A 23,533-nucleotide genomic window follows, 5' to 3' on the forward strand; every position below is an offset into this window, starting at 1 on the left:
AAACAACAAAGTATTTAATAAGAATATTTCATTCATTCACATCTAGGATGTGTTATTTTACTGTTCCCTTTAATTTTTTTGAGCAGTATATAAGAATAAGAACAACTTTATTTATCTCGAAGGAAATTGTTGAATATATATATATATATATTTATATAATATATATATATTAGAACTATATATAGAACTGTATATAGAGAGAGATATATATTATATATAAAGTATAAATATAAAGTATAAAGTATAAATATAGTATAAGTATAAAGTATAAATATAAAGTATATATATATATATACACACACACACACACATATATTATATATATATACATATTATATATATATGTATATATATATATATAATCTTTGTACTTGAGACCTTAAAACACTTTATAGCCTTGACTTTGACACTTTATAGTTTTATTTGTATTTCTTATTCTACCCCCTTTTTTATACTGTTTCTACAATTTCCTACTATTATTTATTATTGTTATGTTTAACTTGAAACTCTGGCACAACAATTTGCTTCGGGATAAATAAAGTTGTTCTTATTCTTATTCTTATTTCTAATATAGGATATATATATATCCTATATTATATGTTATACTATATATTATATATATATATATACATAACAAAGAGCAATGAAGTCTTCGTCTGACTCGCTTCCTGTCGCTGAATTCATGATTTTCTCACTTTAAAACACGTTTCTATTTTCCGCGCCACGTATTATTCACAAATCAACATGCTTGTCCCATCCTCTGAGTATATCTGCGTCTTGTAAATTGTCATCTCTGGCCAATGGATGATAATTTCCCTCTTTTTTTGAATCCCCGGTCTTTTTCGTGCTCGCTCGATCCCCCACGCCACGGCCGTGCCAATAAAGAGTCGATCTGTTTGCTATCTGTGAATATTTTATTGAACGGCGTCCGACCTCTGGCTGTTTCCAGCGCCTGAGGAAAAGCTTTACGGTTTAATATATGTTTTTTAGAACTGGAAAGGTGAAGGGTGTTACTCACCTCATTTCAGATACTCAATAACGTCAGGCGTTGACGATTTTTTGGATAGATGAGCGAATACTTGTGGTGATATAGTGTACAGTGGACCCTTGCTACTTCGCGGTTCGGGTTTCGCGCGCTTGTTTCCAACTCTATTCCCACAATTTTTTTTTTCTTTTTTTGCAGAATTTCATTTTTTTTTTTTTTTTTGGTGATAGCAAAAACAAAAATTAATGATAGCAAAAAAAAAAAAAAAAAAAAAAAAACGGGCAAAATTAAAGATTGATTTAATAACAAGAATAGCCACCATTAGCCTTGTAAACATTATACCGCCTCTAAAACATGCAACAATCAATTTTCTAATAAATTCTAGTGGCAAATTTTCCCAACATGACAAGATTTTCTCTTTTAACTCAACAATATTGAGTTAAAAGAAAACATGAAAAAGATTATTTGGTTATTATTTATTTCCTAAATAGTGTTATTTATTTAATTAATAATGTTATTATTTATTTTCTGATTTTTTTTTCCTGTCAAGAGCCAAGATAGGGTGAATTTTTGGTTATATGTGGCTTTCAACAATAGATGTTTACCTTCACACACCTCTGCCATCGTCACACTTTTTGTTACAAACTGGCCCGGCCCTCCGTCAGAGAAGGGAAAAGTTATTTGGCCTCGCAGGAAAAAGTTTGGGGACGCCTTCCCAATTTGACACCGCTGGCCTAGAATCATGTTTTAAAAAAAAAATAAAATAAAAAAAAAATCACCAGTAAAGCATATAGTAAAAAACCATTGGACACATGGGGAAGCAGCATCAAAATTGTGAACATCAAGAATAAAATTTATAATAAAATTTCAAAAAATAAAAATGAATAAAACAATCAAATAAATGCAATATTCCGAACTGTGCAATATTTCATTTCATAACAGCTACACTACAATTTTTCCTTTTATCATACTATTGTGCACTCCTTACCTCACTTGTTACTAAGACACTTATAATTTTATCACTTGTTTACGAAGACACTTTATAGTTTCACTGAGACACTTTATAGTTTATTGTTTATTTTTATTTCTAATTCTGCCTTTTTCTTTTTACTATTTATTACTGTTATATTTTCTGTAACTCTGGCACAACAATTTCCTTCGGGATTAATAAAGTTGTTCTTATCTTATCTTATCTTAAATAAATAATCAAATAATTAGGTAATAAAATAATTAAACAATTAAATAATCAAACAAGCAAACAATTTAACAATTAAACAATAAATCTATAAATCAATTAATCAATACATCAATAAACAAACACACAAATAAATAAATATTTGCAATTTTAAAAAAAGAGAACACTATATTCACACTTCTTCCCAATAATTCTGTGTATGTTCTGTTCCTTCTGTTTTTACTTGTGAAGCGTCTTTGAGTGTCATGAAAAGCGCTATAAAAATCCCATGTATTATTATTATTATTATTATATATATTTATATGCAGTCAGGTTAATAAGTATTGCGATTTTGCAAGTTCTCCCACTTACAGTACATATATATATAGATATATCTATATATCTATATATATGAATGACTGTATAAACCGTAGGTACTTTGAGGGTTAAATTGAGGGTTAATATATCTGTAAATACCATCAAATTCACTTTTCGTGTGTCGATCAGCTGCAAATCCTCCACCTGTGCAGGCGATCCCGTCAAATGCACGTCTTCATACATAAGTTGGGAAAAGTAGCGGTAATTACTTAGCTAAGCCGCGATTCCCCGCCGCTCAGCCGCGGATCCCGTGCAGACACGACCCGAGCCCGCGCCCATGAATCATTATAACCGAGGGTTTTCGGGGGCGACAAATCATCCGTCTCGAACCCTGACAGCAGGGGTGAGAACGCGAGCGGCGGCGGCGGCGTCCTCTCGTCCTGACAGCAACCTGCCACTTGTCATCGCTCCGAGTCGCAATATCGAGCACGGAACTAATCTGCTAATGCAAGCCGGCGATGGCGGCGCCTCATCAATATGAGACAGCGGCGGCCCGAATTCATCCCTTTACCTCCTGGAATATTCTAATTCTAATGGATTAGTGCTGTAAAATGTGGGCAGAATTTTGAGCAGGTTTCCACGGGGGTGGAGATCCGGTCAAATTAGACTGCGGCTCCTCCACAGCGGGAAACGTAATGGAGCGCGGTTATTTAGTGCGCGCAATAACTTAATCCAGAATAATCCGTAATTCATTACTCATTCCATCCGAGAGGTCTTATTTATTTTACTTACATTCCCGGATAGGTAACAGCAGCATGCAAGAAAAGTAAAAATCCTCTTTGGTTACTTCATATTTCATCCGGTTATTATGAAATCATTGCAAATATAAAAGGGCTGGAACGTAAATCAGGTTCTCTTTTCATCCTTTAACAAACACAAACTTCTAATCCAGTCCATTAGATTATTACAGCTGAAAATCGGGACCTCCATGAGGCCGAGGGTGGAGCCCTGAGGAGCTCCGCTGGTCATTTCGGGACGTTCGGATTCAAATTTCTCCCCGTCTTTTAAATATGATATAACTTTTTGCAACTTTAAAAAAAAAAAAAGTCTCTCCAATTCTCGACGGATTTTGCACGTTTTGCAAGGAGGCCGCTCTGCAGCAGAAAGCTACCGTTATTTCCGGTCTTAAATGCTGCAATTTAAACAACAAATGGCTAATTTTTGGATTTTTTGTATTTGATTTTTTTCAAATACATTTCGCCTGGTCGCATCGGAGCGATGGAATCACCGTGAAATTCTGAGGTTGTTCAATTCCGACGCCGAAAAAGACGACTTTAACGGTTTTAGTGATGGATAGCGACAGAGAACGGATGGATTTTTCCTGGTGTTATTTATTACTAAACTTTTTCATCGGCCGTGTTCCAGGAAAAAAGCATTTCCAGTGCGATTTTGTGGATATTTAGAAATGATATATTTATACTTATATAGTTCTTTTTATCCGGTGCGGCTTATAGTCAGGTGCGCCCAATAGTCTGAAAATTACGGTAGCCTGTTTTTTTTTTTTTTACATCACCTGCAAATGTCTACAAAAAATGACCCTGATTTACACAAATAAATACTACATGTAATCATATACATGTACTTGTATATACTGTACCTTACATATAGTTATATTTCTTTTTATGTATTTATTTAAACTTGACCGTTTTTATTTTGTTTTCATTATTTGCTATATTATTCCATATTTTTATATTCTTATTGTTGTTGTTATTATCAATAATAATTATATAACCATGAGTCACTATATAGTAATTATTATGAATAATAACAGTTATCAATAATAACAGTAACATTAAATAATTAATAATTATACAATTATTATTATTATTATTATTGTTGTTATTAAATTACAATAATAATAATTATGATTATATAGAGTTCTATTTTGATTCTTTCTTCTTTTTCCCCCTTGGGGATTATTAATCCCCAAGGGTAAGTATTCCAATTCTGATTCTTATAAATTTCCATTTGTCCCTGTCGTCCCCATACGAGGACATCCCCCAAACTGCGTTATACATAAAGTTGTTTTTTTTTTTTTTTTGCAGTCGCCGCCATTCCGCAAAGTTTTAATTACTTTTCTGCAGCCCTGATCCTTTTTTTTTCACGTTCAAACACCGTAATAATGCATTTCTTTTCTCCGGCTAAACTTTCCAACACCCGAACCCGTCCCAGAGCGATTCCTCACTGTCCAAAAACTGCTGTGTTTATTTTTTCCTCCCTCTCCCGACCCCGTGGTGGTTGTTACAGGTGAATAATTGAACGCGTAGCGGGAACGACGACGGGATTCTGGCCGCCGTGGGGATGGAGGAAGCCAGGCGAAGGGTGTGAGAGCTAAAAAGAAAAACCAAAATAAGTCGAGATTCGCCGGCGGCAGGTGCGAATAGGCGGGATTTGTGGCTCTGGGAAGCCGAACCCGCGGATTTTATCGACTGTTTGGTACAGCGGGGGTGCAAACGCCCGGGGGGGATTGTATTTTTAATCATTATGATCTAGTGGACCGGCCGCGGCTTTTATTGTCGGCCGGAGAACCCCGAAGAGGCGGCTCCGAGGGGGATGGTGCGATGCACCAATTCGGCTTCATTAAACCATTAACAAAGACTTTAAAACCGTTCATTTTAAACCATTCTGTTGGACAGTGTTACTGCTGAACGACCCAGAAAAGAATTGAGTTGGAAGACGGGCTATTTCTTATTTTAACTGCCTCCGGCCATCTGGTGTCTCCTTGTGAAATTTGGATGAAATGATGCACAGTAGGCAGATAAGAACGGCCTCCGTTTTCAACCGGCCGGGAAAATAAAAAAAAAGAAAACAAAACAGAACAATTAAAAATGCAATATGTCGGTTTCACTTGGGGGGGGAGAAAAAAAAAAAACACCGCATTACCTGGAAATATATTTGAAGCATCATCGTTGCGGAGCGTATTTCGCCTCCAATGTTATTCATTTATTCCTTATTTATTCCGCTTACCCTGCATTCGGGTTATTCGGACGAGAAGCCGGGTTCGTCCTGGACCTTCTCGCTGTGAGGCGGGAACGCTAAACCCCCTGGCGCCGTCTATTCCTAATTTAATTCCCGCATAACGATATGGAAAAAGACAAATCTGGTCAATTTACCGTTCAAATCGAATCATAACTCTCTGGACCGTTGCAGTGCGGAGAAGCAGGCTATTGAAAGCGACACTGAAAGGACGCCGTTTTTCTCCACGTCCGCCTCGGAGGACGACGCAACTCATCCCATCAATTCATATTTCATGCCAGGAAGAGCTTGAACGTTGCGCGTCTTTGCCGCTGCTGCTGTTGTTGTTGTTGTCCTCCGGCTTTCTGCAAGACCGAGCAGCGCCGAGTCAAGCGCTGGGGGGAAAAAAAGCTACAGCGGAAAAAAAAAAAAAAAACGTCAGGTTTAATAAAGAATGGAACGGAAAGAAGAAAAAAAAAAAAGGGTAACAATTAAGGTTGTTTAATAATATATAAGGTCTTTAAAGGTTTTTTAAATGCCTTGTTAGCGGTTGTAATGAGGGTTTATCTAATAAGATTGAGATCGGGGAGGCGGGCGGGGAGGTCGGGAGGGGGTCAACGGGAAAGGGGGGGGTTGTTTAACGCAATTAACGGGGAAATAATCCGTCTTCTACGCGCTACGAGGCTGTTTTTGTGCAGAAAAGGACGCTTGTTCCAGTTTCGGGCACCAACCTCCACGTCGCCGACGTCCCAAACGGCGATCAAAATAGCGATAAAGAGTCTCGGATCAATGGATCTCCAGGGATCTATTATTCAAAAATTAGGCCGCACACATAACTGGGCTATTCCCAGAGAAGAGCCAAATAGCCGTCCCTGTATTTGTTCGCCCAACGCTGGTGCACAAGTCGGTCTTCTGAACCTCGTCTTTCCACCGGCTCCGCTTTAGCCTCCGACATTTATTTTCCCCACTGACCCACATCTGGTCCCAACCGCCGCCACCGAACCCCCCCCTCGGTGCCCGGCAAGCGACCTCCATCTCGAGCGTCCGCAAACATCCCTCCGTTGTTGACGCACGCGTCTTAATCCACTTACCCTCGGCTATTAGCAGCTCCCGGGCGCCATCCTTCTCCTGCCCATTTTCCCATGGATGCTAACGGAGAAGATGATCCAACCCCCCCGCCCGCCTCCGCTAATTCCCGTATTTGCATTTGGATCTACCCTGCTAGCATCTTTTGCAAACGGCAAAATTCGCAGACACCGCGAATCGCGAACAAACCGGAGTTTTTGGTCAAAAACGAGCTGTGGACGAGCTGCGGCGCGCTAACACACAAACAAATTCGCGCCGTGGTGTTTGTAGCGTAGCGGCAGTTGCGCATGCCTGTCCGTGTTGTTTACATTGTTTATGTTTTCCTGTTAGAGCCCCTGTTTTCAGTAAGCTAGCCCTCATTACGGCTCTCAAAAAAGTTAAGTCTCTGTATTCTCGCCCCGCCAAGGAGAAAATGAAAAGAATAGCGCTAGCGATGTGGCTAAAGCGGTTGCTACATTAATGGAGCAAATGTCTCAAGTCTTAGAGGATGTAGAAAATTGCTGTTTAGTTTGTTAGCGTTAGAGAAGGTCTCATAAGGCGGATGATGTGGCTAAAGCGATGGCTACGTTAATGTCTCAAGTCTTAAGTAGAAAAGTGATATTTAGTTTGTTAACATTAGCGATAGCGTTAGCGTTAGAGAAGGTCTCATAAAGGTGGCTGATGTAGCTAAAGCAGTGGCTACGTTAATGTCTCAAGTCTTTGAGGAAGTAGAAAAGTGATATTTAGTTTGTTAGCGTGAGCGGTGTTAAGAAGAAATTGAGAATTAAATAATAGCTAAATGTGACAGCGGTGCTCATCATCATACAGATCTCTCCAAGCGCTAACGGCTAAGTTAACCATTTGCACCAACCTTGGGAAAAAAGATGCGCTAAAGACGCGATGTGGCAAAAGCGGTTGCTACGTTAATGGAGCAAATGTCTCAAGTCTTAGAAGAAGTAGAAAAGTGATATTTAGTTTGTTAGCGTTAGCGTTAGCAGTGTTAAGAAGAAATTAAGAATTGAATAATAGCTAAATGTGAGAGCGGTGCTCATCATCATACAGATCTCTCCACGCGCTAACCGCTAAGTTAACCATTTGGACCACCCTGGGGAAAAAAGATGCGCTAAAGGCGGCCGATCTGGCTAAAGCAGTTGCTACATTAATGGAGCAAATGTCTCAAGTCTTAGAAGAAGTAGAAAAGTGAAATTGACTTTGTTAGCGTTAGCGTTAGAGAAGGTCTCATAAAGGCAGCCAATGTGGCTAAAGCCGTGGCTAAGTTAATGTCTCAAGTCTTAGAAGTAGAAAAGTGATATTTAGTTTGTTAGCGTTAGCGTTAGCATTAGCGGTAGCGAAGGTCTCAAATGCGAGAACTCTTTTTACTTTTGCTGATTTAGTGACGGAAACACCGCTAAAAAGCAAGACACAGTAACTATGGAGGTTATCGTGAATTACTTCTTGTATTTTTGCCACAAATAAACCCAGAAACAAGTTCCAAGAGAAACGGATCGATGGGATTTACATCGATTTCGGTTCGCGAACGGAGTCAAAAACCGTGCCGCCATTGGATCCGTTGTTACTCACGTCCACACCTGGCCTTCTACCGCCTCCACCCCTTCCAATAAATCACCCGACGCCAATAAAATCCAACACCGGACGCTAAACGGCGTCCGACGCGGGGAGCTCGGAGGGCAGGAAGACCACGCTCACGCCCGCTTCTTTGTTTTCTTAAATGCATTTAAGAGGAAATCAATAACCCCTGCAGAGCTGGTGAATTCAATGCTTTGTATTCCAACTCTTCTGGGGGACGTCGGTCATCTTTTCGTCGACCGGGTTCCAATTTCCCCGCGACGATCAATTGTTTGATCCGAGACGTCCGTCGGGGCGTCTCCGCGCCCTGGACTTCGGCCAAACGCCGCTTCATAATCCCCTTTTTTTTTTTTTTTTCTTTTCCCTTTTCCTTCAGGGGAGGGCGCGGACGTGAGGAACATGGTGTCCTGGTGACGGGCCAAAACATGGAGCGATGCTGATTCACTTCCGCTGACCTCCAGTGACACACACACACACACACACACACACACCGTAATGGGAGGATGCTAGGATAAATACTTCTACTCTAACCTCCCCCACCTTTCCTCTGTCGATAACTCACACAAGACGGATGGATTCGTCGCGCAAGACCCCCTCGCGCTATCTGAACTTTTCTGCATTCCCCCGTTGCACGTGGATCAAGTGTGTGTGTGTGTGTGTGTGCACGGACCTGCGTCCTATAGCTTTTAAATGCAGTTGTCCTCTGGGAAGGTCAGCCCGTGTGTGTGTGTGAACCTGGATTGAAAATCCATCAAAACGACATTAGGCTACATGTGTGTTCCGTCCCGTTCCGACCCCCGGCTTTTAACGCATTTATTTCAAAAGTCGGACTATTCCGCACGTGTTTGCGTGAAAACTAGCAGTACTACTAGCAGTACCTTCTGCTCGCTGTTCTCAGTTCTACTACCTCAGTGGTGGAACAAACTTCCGGAAGCAACAAGACTAGCATCATCTCTCTCAACCTTCAAGAAACAGGTAAAAACTGTTCTCTTTCAGGACTTTTTACTGCGCTGATGCCCCAGATCAGGTTAGGCAGCAAGTTAGGCTATGCAGTGTGTGTGTGTGTGTATGTTTGTGTATGTCTTTGTCCAAAAAAAAAAAAAAAAAAAAAAAAAAACTCACTAACCCAAGCTTACTGTGCTGTATATTTCCTGTGCATCGTGTATTTGCAAGTGTATTTGCAGTCCCTATGTCCTCTACTGTAAGTCGCTTTGGATAAAAGCGTCTGCCGAATGCAATGTAATGTAATGTAATGTAAAAAGAAAAATATTCCCGGCCTCCGCGTCTCGTCCACGACAGAAACGAGACGGACGTAAAAATAAGGAGAGCGTCTCGACTCCACGGCTCACCGTTTTTGGAAGATTTCTCCATTTATTACATCTCAGAATACATTATAAATACTCGAAAGGGGCGGCGGGGGAGGAGGAGGAGGAGGAGGGGGGGGGGGGGATACCGGTTCAGCGCTAAAACAAACTATTTCAAAAGGGGTGGGGGGGGAGAAGGGGAAGGAGGAAGGGAAAGGTGCAGAACTACAGCGAAAAAAAAATAGTCTTGCATCCTGTCGGACTAACTAGAGCTACCTACAGATGTCTAACAGACATTGGAGGACGAGTACTTTATGCAAATAAGTCACTTAATTGAAGGAGAGAGAAAGAGAGAGAGGGAAAAGAGAGAGAGAGAGAGAGAGACTACGCAAACAAATAAGCCATTTCTATAGCCTATGTGCAGCTTTGCACTGCCTAACAGCACCACGACATCCATTATAGTCTAACTACATACTGGGAGTGTGTCAGGAGGACATGCCGAGGAAGATCAGCCGAGCCATTATGGTCCGTGTTGTGTCACCGACTCGTAAATAATTCAGCGACAATCAGTGTGTCACATCCCGAGGAGGAGGAGAAGGAGAAGGAGGACGGGGAGGTGTTAAAGTTTAAACATCTCGCGAGGTTCTAGGAGGAGGGCGAGGAGGTCCGAGGAGGCCGGAGAAGGGAGGGGAAAGGGTGGATGGAGGCTATGCTAGTGGCGCTAATCGCTAGGGGGTTTCTGCTCAGTAATCTGCATCTTCTCACCTACAAGCCTGGGGAGAAGGTGTGGAGGTGTGGAAGTGTCACGGGTGGGAGGAGGGGGTTCTTTGTGCCTTATTGCTTTTCCTGTTTTAATCCACAGTTTCTTTCCCTGAAGTTGCTCCGCGTTAACAGTCCGGTCCCTCCGCCACTTCCACCTCCACCTCCACCTCCACTTCCTCTTCGTCTTCCTCTTCCGGTTCCTCGCGGCGCGCGGGCCGCGCGATGACGCACGGGCGCGCGGCGCCGGCCCCGCGCGCCGGGCTCCCGCGCCGGTCGCGCTCGTACTCCTCCTGCGCGCGCTGGATCTTCCTCTTCCGGAGCTTGCGCTTGTGCACGTGGAAGGTTGCCAAGGAAACGAGGACGATCCCCGCGAGCACGGCCACCAGCACGAGGAGCGCGAGCGCGGAAGAGAGCGGCGGCGGCGGGGGCCCGAGCTGCTCCGCGCACGTGCCGTTTCCCGCGCCGTGGCAGAGGTGCGGCGGCGGCGGCGGCGGCGGCGGCGGGAGCTCCCGCGCCTGCGCAGACGCCATCCGGTCCGCCGTTCCCGGTTCGCTCCTTCGGTCCCCCGGTTGGCTCGGTGATCAGCGCGGTGACGCCGGCCCACGCATGTGAGGCACCTACACACACACACACACACACACACACACACATGGATTAAAAATCCACGCACACACACTCATAGATAGACACCATGCGTGAAATCCCGCTGCACCCCAGAAACGCGGGGTGGGGTGCAGCGGGATTTCACGGACACGGTGCGGGCCTGCCTCGACACACGCCACGCAAGGTGTTTTTTTGTTTTTTTTTTTTCCCCACGCAAGGTGCCCCCGTGGAAGGGGGAGGGAGGAGGGGGGGGGGCTTACCTGGTGGAAACGGTCGGTGAAGGTGGTGGCGGGAGAGCTGACGCGCGTTACCGGGAAAACCGGATCGCGGTGACGCATTTCACGCGGCGTGACGCCACCGCGGAGCTCCGCTCGTCCCGGGGACGCTCCGGTTGCCGCAATCCGCTCCCGTCTGCCGCGTCCGTCCGTCCGGGGGGCACTGCTACCACCCCCCCAACCCCTCCACACACACACACACACACTCACACACACACACACACACACTCCCCGCTTTGTTCCCCGCCGCGGCGGAGATGGACGACCGGGGAATCCTCCTCCCACCTCCGTGGATGAGAGTGGGTTTAAAAAACGCGATGAGAGCAGGAGGCTTTTTTCCTCCTCCGAAGACGAGAGCGAACACACACACACACTCTCACACACACTCACACACACACACACACAGTCTCTCTCTCTCTCTCACACACACACACACACACACACACACGTCCCTCCTCCGCGCATCTGCTGCTCCACTCAGCATCTGAATGAAGAGCTGCAGCTGCATTAAAGGTCCAGCATCTCCTCCCCACGCCCCCCCCACCACCACCCCACGCAATGAATTATCACTTACATCCCATAATAACCACACACACAGGTGGAGGGGCGACATCGGTGTGAGATGGAGCTCCAGAGGGTGTGGTTGGTCCGATGCTGCAAACCCGGAGAATCTGCTTCATCATGAAGTGTATATGTGTGTGTGTGTGTGTGTGTGTGTGTGTGTGTGTGTGGACATGATGACCTCTGACCCCATCCTGATCTTCCAACCGTGGAACCCGGATTCAAAATCTTCTCCCGTCCTTTCTTGGCCTGGACTGCGGGTCGGCACCAGGCTGGATGCCGAAGCGGGACGTGATCTTCTTCCGTTGTTTGGTAATTATGCTTTGTTTTATTTTTATTTTTATTTTTATTTTTATTCATTTTTATCCGTAAAGGGGCGGGGCTATCTTCTCGTTGGAGACACGCAAACGTTCACCCCTTTGTCAGATCCGGTAAACCCTCGCTATAACACGGTTCACCTTTTGCGGCTTTTCGGTTTTAGCGGATTATTTTAGTGCTCTTTTTTTAATCCTTTTGTTTTTTAAGGAAGAGCAAAATGTTAACTATCGCAGAAAAAGTGACATTTCTGGACCTGATGAATGAAGGTAGAAGCTGTTCGGCTGTAAGGCGGCTTTACGGAATAAATTAATCTTGTGTTCGTTACATAAAGAAGGAGAAAAATAACATGAGAGGAAAAAAAGAGCGCCAGAAATTACCCATAAATATGTTCATCTTCACATGTGTCCGACCTCGTATTGACTATTAAAATTATTATTTTATCTCTAAAAACTATCATAGTTATTTGTAAGAAAATGTTTCTATTTTATTTTATTTTTTTTAATTCTTCTTTGGTATCATTTTATAGTACAGCATTGTATTCAATAATAATAATTGCAAAAAATAAAGCTGACTACTTTGCAGATTTTGCTTATTGTGGGTTATTTTCAGAACATAAAGCCCGCAATAAACGCGGGTTTACAGTAGAATCCTATAACATTCACCCTCTCATTCACATATCAGCAATTTTTGTTATTTTAATTGCGTTACAGAAGATAAAGAACTTTATCGCGATATTTAAATTTTCTGAGAGAAATCCTTTCGTTCATGCAATCAAATTAAAACACAAAACATTCACCCTCTCATTCATTTGTCACAGAATTGCACGATAATTCACCCTTTCACAAATGAAACACAGATATGCAACGTTCACTCCCACGTTCACTCCTCAAATAGTGACATTCACCCTTTTATTGTCATATGGAGACATTCACCCTCTCATTCACATGTAACAGAGAAACAGTGAATTATTGCGTGACTATAATTTTATGTAATATTTTGCTTCTCATCCGTGGCCTAGGTAGATGTCAAGTGGCCCGGACCATTAAAATAATGGCATACTCAGCAATAAATAACCAAAATATAACGTCTTTGCTCTGTTTTGGTGTAAAGAAGTACAAGGACATTAAGAAAATCTTGGATATTTAATGAACAATCCCTTTACAAAACATTTCATGAAATACCTCAATTTCCTTTGACAAAAGTGCAATTTACTTCTATCATTCACATGGTTGCATTGCAATCATGCGATCCCACTGATTGTACAAAGGCACAAAACTTTAACAAGTAATTGGTATTGAAAAATACGGTAATGCACTTTAAGATTAAATGAGACTTATAAAGAAAGGGATTTTCATGTGCATATAAAATCTGACTTGAATCCCTGCCTACACCCTACAAACTAAAAAGACTTTCAAATTATCCTGCGGGCCTGGTTGAACCCCCTTGCGGGCCAGTTCCGGCCCGCGGGCCGTATGTTTGACACCCCTGATCTAAGTCTTTCCCATCGTCTGCGCCGATTTTCTAATTTCTCTGCCGAATTATAACGGACGTCTACTTGATTTCCCTCTGACTCCGAGCGGATGGCGAGTTTGTTTGTTTCGCAGCCAATTTTTACGCCGTCCGTTAGCGAATCGATTAGCAAATCAGCTGAGAGATAAAGAAAAAAAAAACAACTCAACTGTCAGATTCTCATCTTCAAGGATTTATGGTTATTTCCTAAAAGGGGCCTGGCGAGGGATCGTACCAGACGCTTATCCTCACATTAAAATGTCATTTGTGCGCTCGGAGTTCTGGTGAGGACTCTTCATCCGTCACAACGGCCAAAAAAGTTCGGTCCGGACGACAAATTTAGCCGCGTGGCCGAGGGAGAACAACGCTTCTATAAAAAGGCCGGCGCCGACCTACTGGAAATACATCGCCTGGCACTAATTCTTCATTAAGCGTCCCAGTTCCGGCGGAGCTGGATGCGGGACGGGTTTCAAGAACAGCAGGGAAAAGACACAGAACGGCTGCTTTTGACGCTGAATAACAGATCCGGCCTTGTTGTTTTTAGCAATTAGCTTTTCAATTGGTATTGGTGATGTTATTCTAATATATAGGTGTTAAACTCTGTGTTTCGGTGCGAAAATCACGAGAGCAAACGCCCTCGTGTTCAATAAAAAGTTGTCTAAAAAAAACAAAATAAAATAAAACAGATGTTCCTGATGATTGATTGGCTGGGAGAGAGGCGTTCACGGATATAACGGAATTCTCAACACTAGGATGAAAAACCTTGATTTAAGGTCAAAGGTCAAACAGAAGAGAAGACCGTCACCGGTCACTGTTAAAAAAGTTTTAAAAAGAATTAGTCGCTTCATGTGTGTTTGTATGTATGAACATTAAATAGAATAAATTCAATTTTGTCAGAGCAAAGAAAAGAAAAGCCTATAACGCCCTCTTAGCGACCTGATGCTAACACCGTGCTACATCGCAGAAAAATAACGAAAAAATAATTAACATTTTCATCATTAATGCTTTAGGCGTTTTTCTTGCTACTACAAGACATGGCCTTGAATGGTTTCACGTTGATTGACGGATATTATTATTATTATTATCGGTTTATTAATATTTTATTTTTACATTTATTAATAGCCTGTGGAAAAAAAGTTACAGATGAAATTTAATTCAGAAGGCTGCAAATAAGAAGAAGCATACGATTTCTTTCATTTATTTTTATTTAAGAGATGTATGCCATGGATGTGTTTTTTAATTTTAATTTAGATTTCGCATATGTGCGATATTAAGTTATATTTTGTATAGTATTAAGCTTTGCTTGTTTCACATTCAGTTTTTAAGCAAAATGTGTTTGGGTCCACATAGAAAGGTTCATTTTTATATCTGGAAGATTTTTTTCAATAAATATCAACGTCGGCCCGTGAATTTGTCCCAGTTTTACATTTTGGCCCACAGTGGATTTGAGTTTGACACCCCCGCTCAAACAGAAGTAGTAACTGTAGTAGATTATTATTACAAAAACCAATAGTGTCGGTTGTTTCACATTCATTCATTCATTCATTCATTTTCCGTTCTGCACTCATTCATTCACATGTCAAATATATTACAAACATTCCCCCTCTCATATATACATCAGACATTCAACCATTTACCCCCTCATTCAGACACTCATTCATTCATTCATTCATTCATTCATATGTTCGGAAACCATTCACCCTCTCATTTAAATACAGAAACAGAAGCATTCACCCTGTCATCGCCATGCCACATCGACATAAAACATTTGTGTCGTTCATGCATATGGATTCACTCATTCATTCACATGTCAAATAAGAGTTTTACAAACATTCACCCTCTCATTGTAGCCCATCACTCCATGCCATACAGACATACATATTCACTCCCATGTTTATATAGATATTCATTCATTCATTCACATGTCAAGTCTATAAACTGTTCACCCTCTCATTGATACATAGATACGTAGATACGTAGATACATTGATACTCATGTAGACATGCAACCATTCATGCTCTCATCTACATGCCACATAGATACAAAATATTCACCCTGTCATTCATGCATATGGATATACAGACATTCACTCATTCATTCACATGTCAAATAAGAGTCTTACAAACATTCATCCTCTCATTCAGACAATCACTCATTCATTCCCACATTATACAGACATACAAACACTCATTCATTCATTCATTCACATGTTTAATACATTTTGAAACCGTCCATCCTCTCATCCACGTACCACATTAACATAAAACATTCATGTCATTAATGCGTATGGATATGCAATATTCACTCATTCATACACATTTCAAATAATTCATTCATTCATTCACATATTTAATACATTTAGAAACCGTTCACCCTCTCATCCACATACAACATTAACATAAAATATTCATGTCATGAATGCATACGAATATGCAACATTCACTCATTCATTCACATGTTTAATACATTTAGAAACCGTTCACCCTCTCATCCACATACAACATTAACATAAAAAATTCATGTCATTAATGCATACGGATATGCAACTCATTCATTCACATGTCAAATAAGAGTCTTATAAACATTCAGCCTCTCATTCAGACATTCACTTATTCATTCCCACATTATACAAACATACAAACACTCATTCATTCATTCATTCATTCACATGTTTAACACATTTAGAAACCGTTCCCTCTCTCATCCACATGCCACATTAACATAAAACATTTATGTAATTAATGCATATGGATTTGCAACCATTCACTCATTCATTCACACGTCAGAGTTTTACAAACATTCACCCTCTCATTCAGACATGCAGCCCATCACTCTATTCACACGCCATATAGACAAATATTCACATTCACTCCCGTTTTATATAGACCTACAATAACTCGTTCATTCATTCATTCATTCATTCATTCATTCATTCATTCATTCATTCATGTGTCAAATAAGTCTATAAACCCTGTCATTCATGCATATGGATATACAACCATTCACTCATTCATTCACATCCCATCACCATTCACACGCCATATAGACAAATATTCACTCATTCACACCTATGTCATATAGATATAAAAGCACTCATTCATTCATTTATGTGTCAAATAAGTCTCTAAACCATTCACCGTTCTGCCTGTGAGGCGGCAGCGCTAACGGCCGTGTCACCCCACGGTCGGCCCGTGACGCCGCCTATTTCACGGTTTTCCCCATTTGTCACGTTATTAACGATATACGTCTCGGATTTTCTCCGACGGGGGGAAACGAGGTTTTTCATGCTGCATTCAAGTACATGTTAATAATCCTTCCAGCGGCGCGTCTGCTGTCGCTGTGTGAGGGATTAAGGAGGCATAAAGAAAAACCTTAAATGAGTTCTTTCTTTTCTTCTTCGTTCTAAATGATAATTTATGGCTTCATTTTGCCGCTTTAAATCCTCTCAAGGCAGCAGAATGACGAGATGATTCAGAAAGTGTATGACTTTTTCTCCTCCTCCTCCTCTTTTGCATCATTTATGGCCGTTTTGTTTTTTAATAACCGTCGAGGCATTTAGCGAGGGAATTAAAAAAAAAAAAAAAATCAGACGAAGCTATTTCAGATAACGTACATTTTGACTTTTATAGAACGTGCAAATTCTTACTAAAAAAAAAAAAAAAAACGCAGGTACGGGTGAAATATTTTATACACGGACGTCGATCGATTCGCAACAAACAGGTTTATATTTCCCCGCCGCGGAGCTCAAACCGGAGATTCTCGCCGTAATTTGCTCGCCGCGGCTGGTGGACATCGCCGGCAGGGCCCCATGAAAAATGAATGGCCTCGTAGGGAGCGGGCCGGGGGTCCCTGGATGATGAACTCGCTGTAGATAAGTGCATACTGAAAGATTTATGCAACTATTCATGCCCGGTTTAAGGCCTGGCATATGTTTAAGGGCCCTTAAACGGAGTGATTATAGCGCTTATTCTAATATTCATCGGTTTGGGATTGTTTGCCGTGTTTTTCCGAGGCGCTCGGGCGGCTGGTTTTCCACGCCGCTCGGTGGAGTCGCTCGACCTGCGGGACCCGACGCTGTCAAGACTCACCGGGTTCGGTTTCAGCTTTATTCCCCCATCGGGGCCTCCGTCTGGGGCTTGATTGACGGGTTCGGGGCTGGAAGGGGACACGGAGATGCGGTCAGACAGGCGAGACGGGTGCAGATTAGCGGGGGGGGTGGCGGCCGAGAAGGTGGGGGGGCCGACAGGAAGGACGGTTTGCGACAGGTGGCGCCTTGGACTTCTTGTGATGCCACTGTAAAATTGGACTTTAGCTGCGATGTCACTGTGATGTCATCGTGATGTTCCCATGATGTCACTGCGACGTCCCTATGATGTCATTGCAACATCCCCAATATGTCATTGTGATGTCACAGCGACATCAACGGGACGTCATTGTCCCGTCCCTATGATGTGAATCTATTGTATCTACGAAGACCATGTGATGTCACTGTGATGTCCCTATGATGTCATGGCCCCGTCCCTATGATGTCAATCTATTGTATCTACGAAGACCATGTGATGTCACTGTGACGTCACTATGATGTCAATGTGATATCACTATGATGTCCTTATGATGTCATTGCAACATCCCCCGAGATGCAATTGTGACATCCCTGTGATGTCATTGTGATGTCCGTATGATGTCACTGTGCTGTCCCTATGATGTCATTGCAACAAGATGTCATTGTGATGTCCTGATGATGTCGCAGTGACATCATCGGGAGCTCATTGTCCCGTCCTTTTGATGTCATCACGCCGTCACCTTCATGTAATTGTGACATTCCTATGCTGTCATTGCGACGCCCCATGATGTCATTGCAACAGCCCAGTGACATCCCTATGATGTCACTGTGGTGTCCATATGACGTAATTGTGACATCCCAATGTTGTCACTGTGACACGCCATGATGGCATTGGGATGTCCCTATGATGTCACCGTGATGTCCCTATTGTGTCCTTATGATGTCATTGTGATGTCAATCTATTGTATCTACGAAGACCATGTGATGTCATTGTGACGTTATTGTGACATCCCTATGATGTAACTTCGACGTCCCTATGATGTCATCACATCACCGTGCTGTGTAATTCCTGAGCTGTCACTTTAAGGCCCCTGTGATGTCACTAGGATGTCCTTATGATGTCATTGAACATCCCCCGAGATGCAATTGTTACATCCCTTTGACGTCATTGTGATGTCCGTATGATGTCATTGCAACATCCCCAAGATGTCATTGTGATTTCCTGATGATTTCGCAGTGACATCATTGGGACATCGGAAATATGTCATCACGCCGTCACCTTCATGTAATTGTGATATTCCTATGCTGTCAGTGCAACGCCCTATGATGTCATTGTGATGTCAGTCTATTGTATCCACAAAGACCATGTGACGTCCCTGTGACGTAATTGTGACATTCCTATGGTGTCACTGTGTCGTCGCTATGTCATTGTGATGTACCTATGATGTCACCGTGATGTCCATATGATCTCATTGTGATGTCCGTACGACATAACTGTGCAACCCCTGTGTCATTGTGACTTCCCTATGATGTCTCTGTGCCGTCCCTATTCTGTCATTGTGATGTCCCGATGACGTTGCAGTGACATCATGGGGAAGTAAATTCCTGTCCCTATGATGTCATCACGACGTCACCGGGATGTAATTGTGATATTCCTATGCTGTCATTGTGATGCTTCATGATGTCATTGTCATGTCCTTGTGACATCATTAACATTCCCAAGATGTCATTGTGACGTCCCTATGATGTCACTGTGACGTCCATGACGTCTTTGTGATGTCAGCATGACATCACTGTGTCATCCCCATGATGTCATTACAACATCCCCAAGATGTCATCGTGACGTCTCCATGATGTCATTGTGACATTTGCTATGATGTCATAACGAGTTGCCTGCGATGTCATCGGTGTCGGTGTATTGTATCGATGTAGTTGTGATGTTTTGCGCTTCGACCGATCAGTCGCCGTCGCGTGAGGTCACCGCAGCTCATGACACCGTCTTACGCCGCAACGATGTCATCGTGATAACTTCACATAGCGTTTGTTTACCCGCAGCGGGGTGACATGGCGCCGCGCTCCGCTGGACCAGATCTGAAGAGGAGGCGGCTCTGAGGTCCGGCCCCGTCAGCCGGGCTCCGTCTCCGGGCCCCCGAAGTCATAAATCACCCGGAGGGCGGCGGTGGAGGGCGGCCCACCTCGGAGGCATCCATGCCGTCGCTCCCGTTGTTTACATGAACGGTGACAGGCGGGATGAAGGACGAGGGGGGAAAAGGCTCCGGAGCGTCGGCCGACTCACGGCCCTCCGACGGACGCTGATGTCAGAAGCTTTCCCGAGTCAAACAGTCAGGTCCGCTCAGCGGTGAAGACAAACAGAGGCTCCATTAACTTCATCTATTTGTATTTGCTTTTTGTTTTTTTTTTTTTATCTGGCAATGAGGAGGGCGCAGCTGTGCTGTAGTGCAGATCAGCCGGAACCACAGTCAGAAAAAAAAAAGAAACAGATGGGAAACATTATGGATATATCTTCTTCAAACTTCTCCTTTGACAAACTCCATTCCACACGGTGGCCCACTGAGCGCCCCCTAGTGGCCGCAGCAGGTACTGCATGTCACCGAATCTACTAAAGGTCTCCCAGAACACTACAATTTTCGGAGGTCTTCTTCTTTGCCAGCTTTTCCTTTGGGCTTTTCCCATCTAACTTTGTTCTCTGTATGCTCCTGTATGCTCCTCACAGCAACTAACTTCATATCCTCCCTCACTACATCCATACATCTTCTCTTTGGTCTTCCTCTGGACCTCTTGCTTAGCAGCTCCACCTTCAGCAACCTTCTACCCAGATCTTCACCATGGTTTTGACATGAACAGAGGTGTTTTTATATCCAAAATGTCTCAGTTGTCACTTTGTCTCGGTCATACATGTCCTGCACCCCTGTGACAAAGTGATCTTTTCCTTTTTGCTGATCCCTTCAGGGGTTGCCACAGCAAATCAAGCTTCTCCATCTAAAGCAATTTTCTGTTTCCTCCTCTCTCACTACGTCCATACATCTTCTCTTTGGTCTTCCTCTGGACCTCTTGCCTGGCAGCTCCATCTTCAACAACCACCTACCCAGATCGTCACCATGGTTTTGACATGAACAGAGGAGTTCTTGTATCCAAAATGTCTCAGTCGTCACTTTGTCTCGGTCATACATGTCCTGCACCCCTGTGACAAAGTGTTCTTTTCCTTTTTGCTGATCCCCTCAGGGGTTGCCACAGCGAATCAAGCTTCTCCATCTAAAGCAACTCTCCGTATCCTCCTCTCTCACACCAACTAACTTCATATCCTCCCTCACTACGTTCATACATCTTCTCTTTGGTCTTCCTCTGGACCTCTTGCCTGGCAGCTCCATCTTCAACAACCTTCTACCCAGATCTTCACCATGGTTTTGAAATGTGCAGGGGAGTTTTTATATCCAAAATGTCTCAGTCATCACTTTGTCTCGGTCATACATGTCCTGCACCCCTGTGACAAAGTGTTCTTTTCCTTTTTGCTGATCCCCTCAGGGGTTGCCACAGCGAATCAAGCTTCTCCATCTAAAGCAACTCTCCGTATCCTCCTCTCTCACACCAACTAACTTCATATCCTCCCTCACTACGTCCATACATCTTCTCTTTGGTCTTCTTCTGGACCTCTTGCTTAGCAGCTCCACCTCCAACAACCTCCTACCCAGATCTCCACCATGGTTTGGACATGAACAGAGGAGTTTTTATATCCAAAATGTCTCAGTCGTCACTTTGTCTCGGTCATACATGTCCTGCACCCCTGTGACAAAGTGTTCTTTTCCTTTTTGCTGATCCCTTCAGGGGTCTCAACAGCGAATCAAGCTCCTCCATCGAAAGCTATTCTCCGTATCCTCCTCTCTCACACCAACTAACTTCAAATCCTCTCTCGCTTCGTCCATACATCTTCTTGTTGGTGTTCCTCTTGACCTCCAATTCCAACATCCGTCTACCAATATATCCTCTATCCCTCCTCTGTACATGACCCAACCATCTCAGTCCAGCTTCTCCGACCGTCTCTCCAAAACATCTAACATGTGCCGTCCCTCTGATGGACTCACTCCTGAAGGTACTTGTAGTTAATTCAGTATTTTCATACCTTTGACTTTTGGGCAAAGGACAAATCCTGTACTCCCATCTTGGTTCCAAATAATGCGAAACAAAAACGCTTTATACGAATATAACCGAGCTGAAAGTATCAGTTATACATTGTTTTTTTCCATAACCAAAGCACTTTGCGTAAGAGGTGCGATTTAAGGCGCATTAAAAATACATATTCCGTGTGGCACCATCATTTCGACGTGTCCATCAATGGTCCTCTCATTGGCTCTGCTTTGATAAAAAAAATTGAAGTAAAATGATAAACTATATGGGTACATTTGATACTTTAATGATCCGTGCGTATGCCTACTATTAGCGGTAATGGAGTAGAAGTTAATGACCACGTAGCGGCTCGGATAAAGGGGGCCTAAATAATGATAGCGGTAATTTGTCTCGGGAGAAGCCGTCCAGACGGGAGGACAAAGGGCCTGTTTGGGTCGGACGCTTCCGGCTCGTCCTTGAAGCCACATTAACCCCTCCAGAAATACGCCGCTTTTCCGTTATTAAGCCCTTTTGTTCTCCTCCGGCCCGGTCGTGCAGCTCACGTCCATCAGCGTGATGAACTGTGAGGCGGGAACACGGTAGGTCCGAAGCCGGCGTGCATACTGATGCACCGCTGCCCTCTTCACGTGTGTGTGTGTGTGTGTGTGTGTGTTATCACACGGAGGAGAAGGTATGTCTGAAGCTGCAGGCCATCTCCAGGCGCCGGCTCCCCTCTTTGTATTCCCTCCACGCTGCCTTCACCGCAGGTCTGTCAGCAGAATTTCTAATTAACTGCACAAAAGCCCTGTTTACCACACACGCATGGGCCCGCACGTGCACACACATATTTAATCTTTATTTTTATGCGCGGCAGAAACGTCTCCCAGGAAAGAATGGCGGATCTCGGGGACGTTTACCTCCCAAATTGATTTTTCGAAACATCCCCCCCTCCTCGTTTGTTTGTTTTGAATGATTCCCCGGTCAGTTTGTCGCAGAGTGGATGCATCCGGTAAACAGAGATCCTTAAAATGTAGAATCGCTGAATTGATGCGTGTGTGTGTTGTCTTAATATGGACGGGTTCATTCATTCATTCATGCATTCGTTGAGTATCTTGATACGGGTCAGGGTCTCGAGAGCTGCATCCTGGATCCATCACAGGACCTCATAGAGATACATAAAACCAAACCACTAAGTCATGTAAATATACACTATTCACTTGTCATACACACACACACACACACACACGTCATGTAGACATACAACCGTCCACTCACTCATTCAAACATCATGTAAATATACACATTCACTCACTCATGCATAAGTCATATATAGATACACACACACACACACACACACACACACACACACACACACACACGTCATAAACATACAACCAAACAACTCATGTCATGTAAATATACACCATTCACTAGTCATATACATATATATGTACGCACACACACACACACACTCACACACACACATAAACGACATTCGCTCACTTACTAACAAGTCATATATATGAATACACACACATTGTATTCACTCACTCATTCACACAACACACACACATACACACACTGTATTTTCTCCCTCATTCACACATCATAGACTTACAACTAAACAACTCATCTAATGTAAATATACACCATGCACTAGTCACATACATATATATGTATACACACACACACACACACACACACACACACACACACGGCATTCATTCACTCATTCACTAGTCATTTATGTACATAAACACACACACATAGATATGTATAGACATACACATGCACACACACACTGTATTTACTCACTCATTCACAACTCAAACACACACGTCAGACACACACACACAAGTCATATATATATAC

General features: G+C 43.1%; 1 protein-coding gene across 1 annotated transcript; it reads right to left on the reverse strand.

The window, feature by feature from the left end:
* Positions 1-9,489: 9,489 nt before the first annotated feature.
* On the reverse strand, positions 9,490-11,537 carry LOC147213726 (uncharacterized protein C11orf87 homolog). The gene is made up of 2 exons (XM_086142660.1): positions 11,074-11,537; positions 9,490-10,827 (listed from the first exon to the last, which is right to left on the reverse strand). The coding sequence occupies exon 2, from the start codon at positions 10,738-10,740 to the stop codon at positions 10,336-10,338; it is 405 nt and encodes a 134-aa protein (XP_085998786.1). The 5' UTR covers positions 10,741-10,827; positions 11,074-11,537; the 3' UTR covers positions 9,490-10,335.
* Positions 11,538-23,533: the final 11,996 nt, after the last annotated feature.

The sequence above is a fragment of the Fistularia commersonii genome, chromosome 35 (assembly GCF_037954325.1).
Source record: "Fistularia commersonii isolate RoL2024-O1a breed Wild chromosome 35, RoL_Fcom_v1.0, whole genome shotgun sequence".
Taxonomy (NCBI): Eukaryota; Metazoa; Chordata; class Actinopteri; order Syngnathiformes; family Fistulariidae; genus Fistularia; species Fistularia commersonii.